This window comes from Equus caballus, chromosome 10 (assembly GCF_041296265.1).
Source record: "Equus caballus isolate H_3958 breed thoroughbred chromosome 10, TB-T2T, whole genome shotgun sequence".
NCBI classification, from domain to species: Eukaryota; Metazoa; Chordata; class Mammalia; order Perissodactyla; family Equidae; genus Equus; species Equus caballus.
The window spans coordinates 37,925,923-37,945,364 of NC_091693.1; the positions used below are offsets into that span (position 1 = coordinate 37,925,923).

Consider the following 19,442-nt stretch of genomic DNA (forward strand, 5'->3'; position numbering starts at 1 on the left):
CTGCAGTTGTTAGAGCACAGCTGAAACGAAGGGGTGGACAGCCCATTATGGGAGGTGATTACATTCGGTTTTCATTCTCTCTCATGATGGAATTTTTTTCACGGGCTTTTTGTTGGCCTGTCATGCATCTAACAAGTATATTTTCCTTTGGGAAGTTCCAGGGATATGGACGTAAGTAGGTACGTCTCTTGCCACCATTCTTTGGTCTGTGGCACTTTTATCACCATATCCCAATTTGAATCCTTGTCCCATATCAGCTTCTCACTTTGAGGGACACTTGGGGTGGGAATAGGGGTGAAAGCTGTGCATCTGCAAGGGCGCGTGAATGAATTTTCAAGGGTTCGTAGCCATGGGGAAGTATGTCTTCCCAAAAGCCTGTCTCTTGTCAGGAAACATTTTGTTTTTATTTCTGAAGCTTACTGTTTAAATGTTGCCATCAATGTTTAATATTTTGCTATCTTTTGGCAGCATTAAAATCATGCTTGAAATCATTTATCATCCATAAAGCAAATCCAGGGACTATTTAGTAAAACACAGACCCAATTTTATTATAAATCTATGAACACAGTGCTTATATTTTATTGAAATTAAGGTTTACAGCAAATTTGATAATGGAACATTTGAAAGAGATACAGAGGGATTCATTTTTCATTAAGTAGCACATCAAAAACTGGCTGAACTGGTCTACCTTGAATCCAGTCTGCCTATCCTCTAGATGCCAAAGTTAGCGTAAAGAAGTAGTCAACAAACTTATTAAATTATAGGAAGACATAGTTCATCTGTGGTGGAAAACAAGAATTGGTCATGTCACAAAGTACAACCTCACTTTTTCCCCAATATGATGTCTTCCTTTACAATAGATTTACGCAGCAACAAGAAAAGTAAGATTTTCCATGGTATGTATATCTGAACCCCAGTTCTTTTTTGTTTTAAAGGAACAAGTCAAATTATTGGCAACAAAATGATCTACTGTGTAAGCAGTACTTTCTTATAATGTGCCTAAGAACTGAAGGAGTGTGTGTGTGTGACAGACACAGAGGTGTGGAGCGTGTATACATGTGTGTATATTGTCTATACATTCATGCATTTGGAGAGGCCTGCATCTCTTTGCGTAATCAGTCAACCTTTATGTAACATATAACACGAGCTTTGCTTCTCAGGATATTGTTCACCCCCTCCTCCCAAAACAATAAGTAAGTTACACATGTTGTAAATGATCTGTGAGCAATATTTTAAGGGCAGCTGGAAACAAATCTGGTTTACCATCACCTTGACTGTCATCCAGGAATAGCCAAATATGTTTCACTGATGGTGTTTTCGATTTTAATTATATAAGCATCATTTTCTTCAGAATTTACCAGTCATCAAGTATCCAGCTCTTCTCTACTGGAAATGTGGCGTGTGCTGGTTCTCAGTGTTGACTATATGCCTGGATTCCCATGACCAGTGAATATCCCTGCCTATGTTTTCAGGGTTTTGACGGAGTGGATACAATATTTCTTGAGAAAGCAAGCCATCTCTCTTGAGATAGATTAAATGATAATTTGTACATTTTCAGTTTTTAATTTCCTTCCCAATCTTAATGGTTAAATTCTTCATATCCTACAGTCTGTAATTCAGAATTTCTTTTCCTGGTTACCTGGAAGAAAAATAGTTTTAAGGGCTTAAAAAATGCTACCCAAGGTCAAAACAATGGTTCATTCCAATATTACCTCTGCTGGGGGATGAGAGAGTATGCTTGCCATTTAGGATATCTTCTTTGAAAGATTAGAGATGCCCCCCAAATATTCTTAACTTTATAACCTACTAGGAATGTATTCTATTTCTTCTTAAACCTATTTAGATTCTCAGGCTGCACCGTCTCCTGAAGCAGAGGTGGCACATATTTGGTGAACCAGTCACCATGTTCCCTTCCAGCCATAACAGACATCATTGTCCCATGTCGCTTCTTCATTTGGCATGTGGTCCTTAATTCTACCTGGCACTTCAGGATGTAGTTGGTGTTTACTTCATCTGGGCATTTTGTTGATCCTGTGTCCCATTGTTATTTTATGGCCTGCGTATGAACTTTTTCTGTCTTCATTTTTCTTTGTTTCAGGAAATCAAAATGGCACACGTTATTCTCAGTGAGCACTTGGATACAAGAAATTATGATTGGCATTTGGTGTGATTGCCTCCGTACCCTTCTTGATTGTATATTGACTGTAATGACTTGTTTCAACTGCCAGCTTTAACGTATTTGTTTCCATCCAACCCTCTAGATCTCAGGTAGAGTGGACACTGGCTGATTTTCACTCATTTTTTACCATTAAAATTTTTAGGTATAATTTTTGAAACTAGGTATATTTTTCCAAAAGTTATTTAAAAATCTATTTGTAGGCTATATTTAACCTGGTTCTAGATAAGTTATTTTCCTTTGTAAAATAAAATTATTTTAGTCAAATGAAGTGATTGGATGAGTATTTTAAAAGAGACATCTAGGACACTGGAAGGAACATTTATCTGAGGATGAGCTTTTAGGAATTTTTTTTTTTAAAAGATTTTATTTTATTTTCTTCCTTTTTCTCCCCAAAGCCCCCTGGTACATAGTTGTATATTCTTCGTTGTGCGTCCTTCTAGTTGTGGTATGTGGGACGCTGCCTCAGCGTGGTTTGGTGAGCAGTGCCATGTCCGCGCCCAGGATTCGAACCAACGAAACACTGGGCCGCCTGCAGCGGAGCGCGCGAACTTAACCACTCGGCCACGGGGCCAGCCCCGCTTTTAGGAATTTTTGAAGTTACTCATTGTTCACAAATCATGTTCTACATTTTTTTTTAAAGATTTCATTTTTCCTTTTTCTCCCCAAAGCCCCCCGGTACATAGTTGTATATGTTTAGTTGTGGGTCCTTCTAGTTGTGGCATGAGGGACGCTGCCTCAGCGTGGCCCGATGAGTGGTGCCATGTCCACACCCAGGATCTGAACCAGTGAAACCCCAGGCCGCTGAAGCAGAGCATGCGAACTTAACCACTCTGCCACGGGGCCGGCCCCCTACATATTTTTGCTTTAGCTGATTATTTGAAATCAAAAGAAGATATTTTACAAGAATATAAAATTATTCAGTTCCAGTAATATAAATCATTATTATGACAATTTCAACCTTGTTGAAATGCATTTGATAAATCACATGTATATTTTTACAAGAAAAGGTTAGGAATATTATACTTGGATTGCTTCTGTTATTTTATTGTTTTGTTTATACATTTCAGTTAATGCCAGACTTCTGTCTCAATCCTTTCTGCAGCAGGAAACGCCCTTTTCTCTCTCAAAATACTAAATTAAAAAGCCTGGCAAATATAGGAAAAGTGTTTTTACTTATCTCTATTTAAAACAAGAGTAAGGCCCAGAAACGTTTTTAATTTCCTCCAAAATTCAAACTCAGTAATTAAAACTGACATATAAAAATATGATCTTTACCTTGTTATTTTGCTCATATAGCACTAGTTTTTAGCTAGTTTCATTATGCTTGATTTTTAGAGTGATCTGGTGACCTGAAGAATAAAGCAAAAGCAAGACTTCCTGTTGCCTGGGCTTATCAACATTAATAGCAACTACAACTATCTATTATTTTAGTTTTAAAATTATTATGACAAGTAAAAATGGATAGCGTATTTTTGCAGGTGCCTTCTGTTGGGGCTGGAGGAAGTATGCTCTCTGCGTACCCCCTGAGTTTTGCCTTCCAGTTGGCTCACTGTTTCTTAAGCAGTGGTCTCAGGAGGATGGGAGAGATAAGTGATCAGTTCATCTCTCAAGAAGTCGAGTTATTTTTAAAGTCAACTTCTGAGTTGTGGTTGCTGAAAAATATCTGGTATAATATACGAAGGTGTAATATTTGGGAGATACCTTCCGATATACGCTCCCTTCTCAGTCAACTGTTTTCTTTCTTCCAACATTCTGTCCATTATAATTCCAGGGAAAAGGGGAAGCAGGGTTTCACTATGGGAAGGAGGGAAAATAACATCCCGGTCTCAGTGCTTCATGGGAAGATGGCAGAGGAGAGAGGAGTAGTTGGAGGAGGTTAAGTAGTAAGTCCCTTGTTCCTCCTGCCACCAGCTAACGTAGCATTTTTGGTTCCTGCTTGCCCTGGTTCTGTGATTTGGAGGCTCTGAGACTGCTGGGGGTCGGGCAGATGCCTGGAATCAGAACTGAGAGATCGCAGGTGAGGGGAACATGGGAATGGAAACTTTCCAAAGGACCTAGTGAGACAGGGAGAGCCACCCTCCTCACTTGCCGGACCTGCGGATACCACCTTGGAGAAGAGAACGGAAAGGAGAGGATCTCTGAGCCTGACTACATGTTCCAAGGGAAGTGAGCTGCCGAAAGTGACTGCTCAAACTATTAATCAGACACAACTTTAGAAACCGGGTTGGACCATAGTAAACTCCAACCGTTCCCTGTCTCAGCTCTCTTGGTCCACCCATCCCTCGCCCTACCCACCGCGCCCACCTTCCCATCCAGTGGAGAAAGGGCTCAAAAAGGAGTTAGGAGCAGCTTCTAGAGGAACAAAACGAACACCCCCCCCCCCCAACACCTGAGGTGTAGCACGAGTAAAACTGTGACCTTGCTGTGGTTAAAACAAGTACTTCCATACTATTAAAACTCCTCATAAATGTCACTTGGTACCATCATTTACTTAATCTGGCCCCTATATTTGTAAACAATTTTCATTATTATAAATAATGTCACACAGAACACATTAGACCTAAGTTAAAGAACTAAATGAAAATTTTTAGATCTGAAGAGGAAAAGTCATGAATAATTTATTCTGTTAGATCTAGATTTGCATTTACTGTGTATGTATAATGATAATTGTGATTAATAAAAATCAAACTCATTAAACCAAAAAAGGGAGCTTTGAAAACGAAATTTTGTTTATTCTTGGGAGAATTTTGCTAAGTTCCTAGTACAGCTGATTTGGTATATAGAACACCTAAAATTGAGGGAAATGAAAAATGTGTGGAGTGTATTCCTAAATACTGATTGGAGGAGAACCGAACAGAAGGAAGAGGTGAAAGTATAATGAACGGCAACGACTTGGCAGAATGAAGAGAACTGCCCCAATTCAAAAAGCTCATTGTGTGTCAGCGCACTCAGCACCTCAGGGCACCTGCCCTCAACGTGATTTTCCTGTCTCTTCACTTTTAGGGAGAATAACAAAAATGCAGCCGAGTTTACATGTTGTTTTTAAAGTTACGCCACTTAGTGTTCTCAGCTGATACGCATCTGGGTCTGGTTTCCAGGCCTGAGAGGCACTCGCAGGGGTTCCTCCCACGCTCCCCTTTGTTGACCACCAGACGGCTCCACTGCCACTGGGCTAGCAGTTGACACTGAGGGGCAGCGAAGACAGTGCTGACCTAATCCCATGATTCATTCCTATTATCTCTATTATATAGGTGAGGAATTTGAGGCTTACAGGGGGAAATGTTGCTCAAGGCACAACTAGTTAGGCATGGAGCTCGAACTGGAATTCAGGTTTCACGTTAAAGCCTCTAATCTTAATCATTGTCTTAATCTATGGTTGGTAAGGTCTTGCCATCTGATCCTCATATAGGTAAGTTGTCAGAGTCACACGAATGGCATCGTGTGAGGAACAGAAGTGACTGACGCCAGGGCTTGCCGGTGTCGGGGCCTGAGGGACTCTCAACACTGTGCACACAGGGTTCTTCTCCACTGAGAGGCTGTCGGAAGCAGCTCGTGGGGGCAACGGGGTTTGTCCGCCTGCTGAGGAGATCAGGCCTTCATATTTAACATTTAAAACGGAATCTTTAATCAAGGAATTGGAAAGGGCAGAATTGAGGTGGTGTGGGGATTTTTCTCTTATTCTCAAAAAGAAATTGAGTATCTTTCTCTCCTTCCTTCTTTCTTTCCTTCCTGTCTTCCTTCCTTCCTATCTACTGCCCGGCAGCTAACATGGTGACTCAAAATGCTGAACTGAACTGGTGTGAGGAGTATCGGATTCCCGTGAATGTGAACACCACAGGTCCATCCTGGCCCCCAGAGGCAGGCAGAGGTGGACGGAGTAGAACGCCCGACTTGGCGAGAGCCGTTCTTTTCCAGATCACCCTCTGCCTTGCTCTGTTGATCTCAGGGAGGGCAACCTGGAATTAACGTGATCTTCTTACTCAAGAAAGGGAGTTGTTTAAGATTACAGCCTGTACAGCTATCTGAAACAGCAAATAGGGCTGATGAAAACAAAAACCGAATGCCGTACACTACTGTTCATAAAAGCCACATGCAAGCCCCTTCTCCTCATTCATCGTGCTCATCGACTGTTTCTTCCTCCCCAGCCCCCTTTCTTTTAAATTATACAGTCATTATTAAAAAACTTGGACCCAATTCCACTTCTTTCATAAACAGAATCTATGATCCTGCAATTCTCTTTTCTCATCTAATGAAATGTCTTGGCCTTTTTCTATGGCAGCTCTGGTAGAGCTGTGTTCTTGCTCTCCTTACCTGTTGTGCTCCACAGTGACTAATACGCCCCCCATGGATGATTTAACTATTCCCTACAGATGGGCTGGACAGTTGCTTCATGATCCAAAGCAATAATGCTGTGCACAATTTTTTTTTTTTTAAGTGAGAAAGATTAGCACTCAGCTAACATCTGTGCCAATTTTCCTCTATTTTTTGTATGTGGGATGCCACCACAGCATGGCTGATGAGTGGAGTAGGTCCATGCCTGGGATCCACACCCATGGACTCTGGGCCTGAGGTGAGCGTGAGGAACTTTAACCACTCGGCCACAGCGCTGGCCCTGCTGTGCACATTTTTTTGTACATGTATCTTAGTGCACAAGTGCAACTATTTTTGTAGGAATAGTTGTCTGGAAGTAGAGTGAGTCAAATTTAAAATTTCATAGATACTAACAAATATTTCTTGGAAAAAAGGGTTTCCAGTTTACACATCCACCAGCAATGTTTGACAGGACAAATTTGCCCTGGTGTCACCCACACTGGATAGAATCAAGCTCCTTTTGCAAACTTGTGAGTGACAAGTGACAGCTCATCAGCTTGGACTGCCCTGACTATAGTGAGATGGAGCATCTTTTCCTACGTTTTGCTGGTCATTTGGATTTCTTCTATGGATTGCACCTCTGTATTCTTTGCTCATTTCACATTCACACGCTTGTCTTTTACTAATGTGTAGGGGCTCTTATTAATATGGCTGTTCATCATCTAAGATATATGATTAAGATATATGATGAGTTGTACATATTTTCCTCCCACCTTGTTGCTTATAGGTAAATTTTACTTCTAGTGCCTTTTCCCTGTGGCAGTCCTCTTCTTAACGTCTTCTGGGATGAGATCTTAATTAGGGGAGGTGTTTTAGCCCAAGATTATAGAAATATTCTAAAAAGTGTTTGTCCTTGTACTATCATAGTTTTGATTTTAGGTTTGTCTCTTTGACGTAGAATTGATTTGTGTGTAGTAAGGAACTAACTTTATTTTTTTCTAAATAGAGGCCAATTGTACTCTAATCATTGTGGACCAGTCCATATTTTCCTTACTGATTTGAAATGCCTGTTAAAATAAATTCTCTAGTACATAAGGGTCTGTTTGGGGCTTATATTTGTTCTGTTAACCTATTGTCTATCTTAGTGTTATAAACAGAATTACTTTACATATTGCTTCTTACAGAGCAACCTCCTCATCATCGTACTTCAAGATTTTCTCCTGCACATTTTCATTCCCAGAGGAACTTTAGAACCAGAATGTCAAATTCCATAAGGAATCCTATCAGCATTTTAATTGAGATTAACTTGGAGAAAATTGACAGCATTGTCATAATCCTCATTACCTGAATGAATACTCTGTGCTTTATGTTTTTTGTAAAGATGCTTTCTAAACGCAATTTCAAATACCCCTTGCAGTAACCCAGCCAAGTGGGTTTTGTTAGTCTCATTCTCCAATGAGGAAATTAAGGTTTAGAGAAGTTAAGTAATTTGTGCAAGATCACTCAGTAGATTGCTAAACCTAAATCTTAATAACAATTTGACTCCAGAATATTGCTTCTTAACAACCATAGGATAATTGTCTTTAAAGTGTTAATACTTTAAAGGAACAAGGTATGTTTCATCAAGGGAAAGGTTAAATCTCTCTTGTTTCTTGTTGATTGGGTATGGAAGCAGATGGCTACAAGTCCCCTTGGTGGGAAATTAGAGACTATGGCCACTAGAATGAGTAAGAGGACAGTAAAAAAACCCAGGATGGTCTAATGAAGACATGGGTCTGAGGTGATCAACACTGAGGAAATGTCCAGGTGTGTGAGATGGGAAGCCCGTGACTAGAAAGGGGACAGGCTCACAGAAGCCTGCAGAGGCGGAGGCCACAGTGTGGCCCATCTGGATGTCACAGGACTTGGAGAAGAATTAGGAAACTTCATGTTCCCTGTTTATTCCTAAAGCCGCCTACACCTTAAAGTCTGGTTTGCGACTAGAAGGCCCGTTATATCTCGCCTCCTCTCCCCCTCCTATGGAGCATCTCTTAATCTATCTTTTGGAAATGAAGGATTGATTAGACTTATAACAACTATAGAATGGACTACTATGTAATCATTAAAAATGATACTACAGAAATTATTTAATGGCATGAGGGAATGTTCTAAGTAAAAAACTGACTAAAAACAAGAAGCCAGTCTAATTCCAATTTGCTTTAGAAAAGTCTATATAAACATTCTATATAAACATGTACACCAAAAGATAATAGCAGTTAATGTGATGAATTCCACATGATTTTATCTTCTGCCTCATAATTTTCTATATTTTCCAGCTTTCTTATGAAGAAGGCAATTACGTTTGCAAACAGGGAAAAAAACAAATATCATACACACACACACACACACACTCACACACTGCACACACCTGCACATTAAGGTAATAGACCGTGTGGTTTTCTGTCTTAAAGCTGACACAGGATCTTTTTTCTTCCCTTATTTATCTTAAAAAAATACTGCAGAAAGGCTTAGAGCAGTGGTTCTCAAAGTGTGGTCCTTGGCAGCAGCCTTCTCTGTGCCCCACCCAGACCAGCTGAAGCAGAAACTGCGCCCAGCAGGCCCAGCCATGTGTGTTCTAACAGTGCTTTTCTGGGAGATTCTGATTCGCCCTGAAGTTTGGGAACCGTGGGTTTAAAGGCCCTTGTGAAGTCATTCCAGCAGTAGGTTTCTGAGAAACATGAGTAACAAATTCGTGGGGCCACAACGTTAGTGTGCCCGACCCACCTGCAGGGAGCTCACATTCCTCTCCAGGGGTGCAGAGGCCCACGTCCCCGCCGTCCAGGCTCCCCTGGCCCTCGCAGCCCCGTCGGCAGCGACACTCGGCTTCCTCGGTTCGCTCATTCCTCACACACTGCGCGGATTCTCCGCAGGCCAGGAATTTGCAGGGGTCTGCTTGATCAGCTGTAAGAGAGGGAGCAGATTTAACGAATGATGGCGCCTGAGCAGCGGGACTGGCAAAAGTCAGAGGCCAGAGACCAAGTATTTTGCCATCACCCCATTTTGGAGTGAGTTGTATAGCAGTGATAAGGGGCTGGAGTGAAAAAGGAACCACATATCTCTGTGCCTTGAAGAGTGAGTTTATAGACAGGGGTGATAACATATTTAGCTCCAAATATAATTATGCATAAACTTTGTTGGGCGTCAGAATCATCTGGAGGCCTTGTCAAAACACAGATTCCTGGTCCCATCTTCAGAGTTTTTGATGCAGGAGGTATGGGATGGGGACTGAGAATTTATTTCCGGGGAGGTCCCAGGTGGCACGCATGCAGCTGATCCGGAGAGCACATTTTGATACCCAGTGCATTGGAGAACTAAGATTTTTTCGCTATTAGTTTTTTTAAAGGTAGACATTTTTTGCAGAGATGAAGTGTGAACATATATTTTTAAGATCAGAGGTACCTTATAAAGTAGTAAAGTAGGCAGTCATTTATGTGGACAATTCTGAAAACTCAGCATGACTTCCTGATTTAAAAAACATTTTTCTCTTATTCCCTGGCTAATTCCTAACACCCTAATGTTAGAGACTCTTTCCTTTGGAAAATCAAATAGACCTCTGGTATCTGGGTCTTCTTTGGTCATTAATTGTTCTCTTCTACTCTATTCTGAATTCTGTATGATTATCTCAAATTCTTCGTAAAGTGGATTATAAATCAAGAGAAATGTACCCAGATTCTTCTATACAAGGAGCCCAGTACCTCGTCTGCTATAAGAGCTCTAAATACAAGCTCTAAATATAAGTTAGAGCAGAGATCACCACGGAGCGGATTGTCCGAACTGAGTATTTCAGGTGGGTTGCGTTTGTATGTGCGGGGACTACGAAAGGCCTTCCGACTGGACCCAGAGCACAGGCACAGAGGCGGGAAAGCAACAGACGGATGAAGAGAGAGCAGGGGAAGCCGCGACTCGTGGCCAGGAAGGAAGGGAACTGGGCCTGGAGAGGGAAGTGAAGGCCAGACTCTGGTAGGCCTGGAATGCCATGCTAAGGAATTGGGACTTTTCAGGCAGGTGGGAATCACGGCAGAAATGGGGGGGGGGGGGGGGGGGGGGGTATTAACCGAATTGTGCTTTAGAAGGCTTGTAAATAGAACTCAGAATTTTCAGAATTCGGCTTATTTCAGTAATCATCTGATCCAGTATTTCCCAACTGGGAACATCTGCAGAGCCCTAATTCAGCAAGACTCAGTAAGTTTTATAATAAGAAGAGGTTTGCTGGCTACACAATGTTTTTTAAAAAAGCAAGTGAAACCAACGTAACGGGTTTCTTTCTTCTTCCCTCATTCTTTCTCTTTTTCTCTCTTGCCAGCCTCACCCCTTCTCTTTGTACTTCTAACCGCCCTGGGGTTATTAATAAGCTAATGTCTATTGCGGCTGTTCAAGCGGAGAACACAGTTGCAGCTTCGTGGAAGTTACGACCACGGACTGTGTGCGTGGGCCGCTGGGGCACAGCTGGCGGGCAGAAGGGCACTGGTCCTGAGGTTTGCTGTCCTGATCCCGCACCTCTTGTGGTGGGAAAAGCCAGAGTGAGGGAGATGAGTGGGCCCAGCCCAGGCTGGGGCCAGAGCAGGTCCTTGAAAACCTGTTTTTGGGTCTCCCAGCAAGGTACACCCGCCACAGACTCCGTGTGAAGTTGTACATCTCTGCAGCTGGAGGGGCCCTCCTGGACGACCAGGCTAATATGAACCAGCTCGCTCTGCCTCGCAGCCCCTGAAGCTGGACATGTCAAGGGATCCTTGTCACTGTTTAGAAGGTAACTCAGATTTCCCCTGACAACCCAGCTGACTCAGGTCCAGGGCCTGGTTTGATATACAACAGCTGTCAGCTGGTTTACACTCCGGACTGCGGTCTTGAAAACAGCAGCCAGGAGGCAGGAGTCAGCGGCTCCATCTCCCTCTCTGCAGTGGAGAAGTCAGTTTAACTTGGAAAGCGGACTGAATGCACTGATGCTGCCCCTCTGAAGAGGAATGGGAAATGCGTGATAACCAAAGGAGTTTCCCGTTAAGGAGATATTTCTGTTTTACCATAACTTCCTTCAGCCCAGCCACGTGTAGTCTGAACAGAACACAAGAAGGCAACACTGGAGAAATGAATTCATCCAAATTTGGGTATATTTGAAGAACAAATGCACCTAGCTCATGGAGTCCTTGCTTTCCCCACAGTACTGACTCAGGACCAGCCTACAGAGACGATGTGGAGACTTCACAGCGCCGACCGCAGTTTCTATTCGTTGTGCACAGCATCTATTCATCCAACAAATAGCCACTTGGCCTTTCAAAATCGTCAGCACTAAGAATTCCAGACCAACTAATTGCTTTAGATTTTTACTTTATCCATATATAAAATTTTACAATTCAGATAGAATTTTAGAGCTAGAAGGTATTTTAGAGACTTTCTCGACTGAGTTGCTCACTTTGCAGAGGGGGAGGTGAGACTCAGTGAAGCTGCGTTACCAAGATCACGCCTGTCTGGGCTCAAGTCCTCTGACTCCCTCCCCCGCCCTTGGACTGCGCTGGCGGTTCCAGGGAAGGGCAGAGCCCAGGGCGCCGCCGGCCTGTGGCGAGCCAGGGCATGCCGCCGACTGGAGTCAGAACGGAAGAGACCACACTTGCAACATTAATGTGTGAAGCAACTGCTTCCGCTCCTCTACTACTTAAAAACATTCTCCCTAGGTATGCTGACGACCCTCCTCACTTACATATCACACCTACAACTTTGGGCTTTAGGTAAAGACTGAGGACAGAGTGTGAGCATATTCTGGGGACGAAGCGTCTCGGAAGAGAAGTGATTGGCTCTGTGAGGAGCGAAGTTTAATAGTAGAAATTTCTCAAGCAAAACTTTCCCTATGTTGTTGTCATTTTGCTTGTTTGTCATATGCTAAAGACATTTCTCCTTAGAAGGATGGACTCGTTCACGGGTAGGCCATACAATGGTTTGCCTTTTCCTTAACACAGCCCCAGGGATTTGCACAAAACAAATGAATCTGCACTTCCCATTCCTTGCCCTTGATTTGGTCAAGATTAATAATATAAACATTATGTAGCAACAACCTAAAATGTTCTGTTCTAAACACGCTCTGTAGCTTGAAAAGAGGGAGGACAAGGAGACTGGAGATCAACAGTCAATGAGGAAGAGAACAACTGGATGCCATTTTCTAGAGGAATGTTTTCAAGTCATAATCAAGATGCATATGGATTTGAGGAGGTGAAGTCCTCATGCTTGCTGTATAGACTAATTGGTCTGTAATTGCCTTATCTTTTTGGATTTGCTTAAACCCCCTTTAAATAGATTATTTCTATGGTGGGTTTCTCCATGAGTCTGTACCTCACCCACCAAAGACCTCGTGTGGTCTGGGGCCTCCTTTGGGCTTACTACAATTGCCTGCTGGAAAAATGACTTAATTTTCTGTCTTTGACCCGTTTGGACAGCTCTTCTGCAGAGCAAACTTGGCAATCTCTCTGTAGAGGCAACCCAGGGCACTTGGATAGTGAGTCGAGTGGTGTCAGTAGCTGCTAGTTCGCAGCTGGTGGGAAAAATCCAGGTTCATCCTGGCACCCAGAGGTGCTGGCGTAGCCCTCAGCTTCCCGTGTGGATTCAGGCCATAGTCAGAGCATTAAGGTCATTCTGTTTCAGGCCTTGTCCCTGACTTGGCCCAGGGATCATGAGCCTGAACCTCCAGCTTCACCAGGAGCTCAATGACAATTATTTACACAAACAGGGAACTCACATTTATTGAGGGCCATTTTGTTTTTGACACTGTAAACATGTCTTCATTAATATTCACAACAAGCATCCAAAGTGGATATTGCTGACCTCATTTTCGTATGTGGAAAAATTAAAGTCCGTTTGAGCTAGTAAGTATGACCCAAGATTGATTAATATCTGTATTCCTATTTACAATGTTCACTTTTGACAGCATTCTAGTAGTTTGCAAATATGGGATTTCCAGGAGACACCTCAGGGCTCCAAGGGGCCAACAGGGGATGAGAGAGTGTGCAGGAGGCCGGACCACGCCAGCATCTCCTCTCTCATCAGTTCCCACATCAGACTTCCAGGAATGCTATTCTTTGAAGGAGGGCTCTCCCAACTAAACCCAAGCTCAGAACCATCATCTGGCACCACTCCTGCAGGAGGCAGAAGGTTCCTTCTAGAAAGTACAGGCTGACGCTACAGTGGCTCCACATTTGTTTCTGTTGTTCAAACACGACAGCAGTGAACATGGCTTGAAGTAAGTGAGCTGCCCTGTTGGGCTTGGAAACATTTGTATCATTCTGGTATTTCCAGTGGAAGCTCATTTTCTGTATCAGTTTCTCCTTTGGATTTGCTTATGTGTCTTCAGTGTGCATTTCAAAGGTCCTTAGAAGCGCTCCCAACTGGCTGGCTGAGGAAGGCTTTCTCTTGCTCTCCATCTTGTGATCAAAAAGTATTTAAATGAATGTCCCCTGCCTGCAGGGTACGCTTTGAGGCATTTTACAGTTAGAGTTAAGAAGATTATGGTCCTGATCATCAAGAAGTTCATAAATTCACGGAGGTCATAGGTCCCTGATGGTTCCTGTCTTTTTCAAACTTCCTGTTTCTGGTCCCCAGGGCACTCACGCTTGTCAGCCTGAGAACAGGCTCTCCCTGTCTGCCAGGCTCAGGGGGTCTCAGGTCTGCATTTCACCAACTCCAGTTCATGACGCCACCCCCTCCCACACCCCCACCTTGTCCTGTCACTTGCCTCACATCCTTGGGGCTGTGTATTGATTGCTTTTCTGCCTTCTTCTTTATCACTTCTTTGTCATTCCATCATCCCCTTCTCTGGTGCTGTCTCAGCACCGACGTGTTGGACAGGAAGTGGAGCACCTCCTTGCACTGGGTCCCGTCCTAGGTCGGGATTTCCGCTCAGGTTGGCTGGAACTCAGGCTTCAGCTGGGCTGGCCTGGCCTGGGGGCCGAATGCGTCTTTGCGGACGTTTTCTCATTTCAATGCTATGAAACCTTGTGTTCTCTAGATGGCGCTCAAAAGCAAAAGAAATAGGAACGGACTTCGGGGGTGAAATTTGAGAGCTAGATCTGACTGTCTCCTACGCACCCGGGTGCGCTGCGAGTCGGTGCAGGGCGGCGAGGCCCGGAAGGGGCTGGCGCGGCTGGCCGTAGCGCTCCAGGGGCCGCGGATAGAGCCGTCGTTGCTCCGCGATTGCCACGGCATGTGGCGGAAACTCCTGGATCATCTCCACCCGTTTCCAAGAGGCAGAGCTGGGGCGCCCCCTGCGCCCTGCGCTCCGCGTGACCGAGCCGCCCGCCGGGGGGTGCACGTGGGGAGCCCGCCACGTGCCGCCTTCCTCCCCACCCGCGCTCGTCACCGAGCCTCTGCCGTCCCGCTCTTTCGCGAGGAGGACGGGAGGGCCCGTTCCTTTGCTTGGGGCGTCAGGGAGGGACTTTCTCACTCGTCCCAGTCAACGGTAATCGGCTGGGCATAGGACACACAGCCTCAGGGCTCGCCACTCTCAGGGGCTCAGGAACATGTTCTAAATTCTTTAAAATTAGAAGAAAAAATTAATATAATCCAACTGGATTATATTTGTCTCTATACCAACGCAGTTGTAAAAATATTTTTACTAATTAATATTAATATTTTTTAAAATTGATATTCATGAAGACAAAAGGGCCTAGATCCCAGAAATCCGAATGCAGTCCTGGTAATCTGTTCCCTTCTCAATGCGAGACCATCACTTTCATACCCTGCGTGGTGCTTATTGCCTCTACTGAGGGTTCATCTGAGACATACCGCAGGGACCTCACCCTCCGCACAGGCCCAGCGGGATCATGTTCCCAAATCCGGAGAACATTCGGGGACTGGCTGCACCTGCGGAGGCAGTGACCACGCTCATCCTGCTGTCAACGCTGACGCTCCAGGAAGGCGCGCTGGGCCCTGAGGACTGGCCCCCAGCAGCTGTCTGCGGCCTTGGGAATGCAGGTTAGCATCTTGACGTCTCGTTTTTCCCTTCTATAAAATGGAGTGTTTAAACCGGTCGATCACTAATGTCCCTCGGTCTCCCATTCAAGTTGTCCGATGGGAACAAAGACAGCAGGAGGGTTAGCTGGGCATGTTGGCACAGGCCTCCAGAACTGTTGAGGCAATTCAGCGGTTAAAATGACTTAAAAAAAATCTACATTTAAGTTAATATTTCATTGTTATTTTATTATTGGCCAAAAATATTTTGCTTTTGGTTTATCGCTGTAGGAGGGGATTAGAGTGAGAGTAATTATTTAATGATAAACAGCACACAGCACAGCATCGTGCACCCAGCTGGGGCTCAATGCGCACTGTGGAACTGGAAGTTATTGATGGGAGCGCTTTCTGGTTTACAGGGGCACGCAGTGTGGGAAACTTTGGGCTTCATTTCAATTCCCCACCATGCACAAGAGCACCCCCCCGGGAACTATTCAGAGCCGGCTGTCCACGATGCTTTCCTGCGGCTGTGTGAGTGCCCACACACACCCTGGCCTGGATGAGAGGCTGAAGGATTATCTCCGCTCTCAGCCATTACTGCATCTGCCAAACTGAGGTGTTTTGGGTGCACTGGCGTCAGGGCCTGAGTGTTCCAGGATCACTGGTGGAGGGAGAGTTTGACAGCAGGGCAGTGGGAGGTGGCCATGCAGCTGGACTGAGGCCCTGGCTTGTGTGGAGTGTTTGCATTGAGGGCTTGGATGAAGGGCTCCGGGAGTAGCTTAAGGAGGCTCCATGGGGTGGCCTGGGTGTGGGATCACAGCCCGGGATGACAGTCTGGAGAGGGGTGAGAGGCATCTGCAGTCCAGCCGCTATGGGGTGCTCTTGTGGAAGCAGGCAGTAACCGAAAGCCCCTAGTGGTGGCGTCCCAGGAGCCCCAGGGCAGCAGCAGTGTCACCCCAGGAGACAGAGCCGGGGACACAGGAGGTGGGAAGGGGGACAAAAGGAGAGAGCAGAGGCTGGGGAGAGCCTCCTGGAAGGAGGATTCCTGTGGCTGTCCCCGCTGGGAAGGGACACTCCTAGCAGAGCCAACAGTACATATAAAGGGGACATCTGAAAGTTTGGGACTTTTGTTCCTGAGATTGAGCTTTTTTTTGACATTCTAAGAATATGACAAATTGTTATAGGAAATTTCATTTGGTGAAATGTAGAGCCTAATAGTTCATTCAGGATTAATTCCACTAAGTAGATTAAACAGCTTCTGTCTCCCCAGTGGGAGGGTGACAGGACTCCTTTGAAAGAGGCAGTGGGGAGAGCGGAGGGAAGCACACGGCTGCCCGTGAGTGCCGGCCACAGCCCTTGGCGGCTGTGTGGCCAGTACTGGAAGTTCCTCACGCTCCTCTGAGACACAGTGTCTCCAACTGGGCAATGGGGGGAAGGGATGCCTACTGTGGTAGTGAGCTATAAAGATTAAAATCATCTCAACTAATAGTAGCTCTTATTGTCTTTATTGTCATTATTGTGATGAATGACATCTACCGCCTTTCCAGAGCTGGTGACTACATGGGAGTCTTAGAAATTATGCACTTTCCAGAGAAAAGTGACTTTGTTGGTCCACATTCTGGTTGGAAGCGTCCTGGATGGCTGACTGTAAGTGAGTCAGTGTTTACCATATACCGGCCTTGAGGTCAGCCCATTTTTGAGGAGGCTTCTTAGGAATTCAAGGAGAGAATAAGTTATATGTAGTTTTGCATTTTTGAAATCTTCAACCTGCACAGCTAACTGGCATGAAATCCCCACGTGCCTCTGAAGAATTTTCATAGCGGCGGAAACGAAAGATGCCTCTGGTTGTTGGGGCTGCTGGCGGAATACTGAGCAAGTGTGATGTTTGGTTTTCAGTTGATAAGTCACAGATAGTTCTAACATTGGTTATGCTTTTCATGTCACAGGTTCGTTTATTCAGGGAGTTTTCAAAAGGTGAACAGCAAACCACACGCCGTAGCCACCGCGCGGTTTCTCCCGGCTCCGCGCCTCTGCAGGGCGGCGCCCGCGAAACCGGGGGATCCTTCACGTTCGCTCTTCTCTTTGGTCCCAAAGTAGTCAGGAAGTGATGTTTCCCCTCCCAGCTCTACTACCACAAACTGCTTTTCCATCCTCACATTAGGTCAAAAAAGAAAGAAAGAAAGAAAGAAAAAGACTTGATTGGGTTTTGCTTCAAATTTTGCAAATGGAACTAAATAATTGGTCTGGCTGGGCATTGCCTGTAAATGTAAGAAAACCAGGGCATAGAAGAGAAATGCGAAATCCTCTGACCAAGAAGCCTGCGCCTCAGCTTGGCCCAGCTTCCCACGGGCTTCTTCCAGAGGCCCCTGACTTCCCTTTTCTTAGGGAAGTTGGTTTAGAAAACTTGTAATTGTAAATTCATTTTCTGTCCCTGTGAGATGTAAATCTTCTTGCCAGTGTTACAACTCAGGACTGTTTTCCCCAGGACCTGGGAGCCGTCCTTTGAAACGTAACCATGGAGGAAGAGGGTGCCCCTATCTCCCAGTCTCTGTGGGAGGGTTGGAGCCTTGCTCCCGCTTCTGAGACAGGTGAACGGTGCAGGTTGACTGTCTCACTTTCCATTTCACCCCAGCCTCACTAAAATCTGCCCTCTGCCCTCGCCTCTCCACTGGATTGCTTTTGCAGAGGGTTCTAATGACTCTGAACCGTCAACTGAAATGACCTCCATGCGCTGGTCACTCAAAGCAGCTGAAATGGCTGCCCTGTCTCTCCCGCTCTCCTCCCTTCCAGCCTCTGCGGCGTCATCCTCTCCCCGCTCCCTTCACTGGCCGTCCTTCTACTTCCCCATTCAGTGCAGGGGTTTCTCAGCGTTCGGATCGCAGCTCTCTTTTCCTCCCGCCCGACACACACATGGCCCAGGGACGTTTTTTGCCCTGTTCTCTGGCTTCAGCTGAGGTTTCCCAAATGTAGACTTTTGGCATCGGCCTTTCCCTGGCCTCTAGACACTTACTGCACGGGCTGGAGGGCAACTCGCCTGATGTCCGTGTTCGTAAAATTTGTTTCCCCAAAAACATTTTTTTGGAGTATTTTTATATCCGTAAGATAGCTTACTAATTTTTCCTTTATTTTTTGCATTAAAATTTTAAAAAATGAATTAATCTATGTACCTTTTGTAACTATTTATATATGTTTACTAAATATTTTCCAAATATGCAATATTTCATGAATAAGCTTTTTATTTTTATAATCTTGAGAATAAGGACTGTTTAGTACTTAGTTTGAAGTCTTTTTGAGGTTTACAAAATTGTATTAAAGTTTAACTCTAAAAGACCATAAGACATAAAAAATAAAAAGGAAAAGAAAAGTAGGACGCCAAAGTGGATGCAGACATTGAACAGGGCTCGGGACAGCCAGGCTCTCCCTTCCTTCCAGGCCGAGCTCCCCTCCCTCCCTACTGTTTTTTTGTCTGAGGAAGATCAGCCCTGAGCTAACATCTGTTGCCAATCTTCCTGTTTTGTGTGGGACACCGTTACAGCATCGCTTGACGAGCAGTGCTAGGTCTGCGCCTGGGATCGAAATCCGTGAACCGCAGGCCGCTGACGTGGAGTGCGCGAACTTCACCACTGCCCAAGCTGCTATCGAGATGGAATAGGTACCCCGGCCGCCCAGAAATGCCTGCCTTTTCCTCCTGCCCTTTCTGGAACAGCCCCTCCCTCCTCTGCCTGGGCCCACCACCATCGTACACCAAGGCATCCTGTACTCAATGTCGCCCTCTGTGTGGGGAGCCGGCCATGACACCCTGAGCCTCTGGAATTACTTGCTCTCTGTGCTCCGCAGCATTTCTGATTATAGTATTTGGCTGACTCTATAGCTTTTCCTATACGTGTCTCTTTCTCCCGGTGGGCACTTAGCTCCCTGAGTGCACAGATGGCCTCCACGGACCTCTGGGTCCTGGTGCCTGTAACTGTGCCTGACCCGCGGCAGA

General features: G+C 45.1%; 1 protein-coding gene across 1 annotated transcript in view; it reads right to left on the bottom strand.

The window, feature by feature from the left end:
- Positions 1–543: 543 nt before the first annotated feature.
- The window catches only part of IMPG1 (interphotoreceptor matrix proteoglycan 1), a 120,822-nt gene continuing 101,923 nt past the window's right edge, over positions 544–19,442 (bottom strand). Inside the window, exons 15-16 of the mRNA XM_070225165.1 lie at positions 9,254–9,430; positions 544–1,639 (exon numbers count right to left, since the gene is read on the bottom strand). Of these exons, the coding sequence (XP_070081266.1) occupies positions 1,617–1,639; positions 9,254–9,430 (200 nt within the window). The 3' untranslated portion in view covers positions 544–1,616. The remainder of the gene's footprint in view (positions 1,640–9,253; positions 9,431–19,442) is intronic.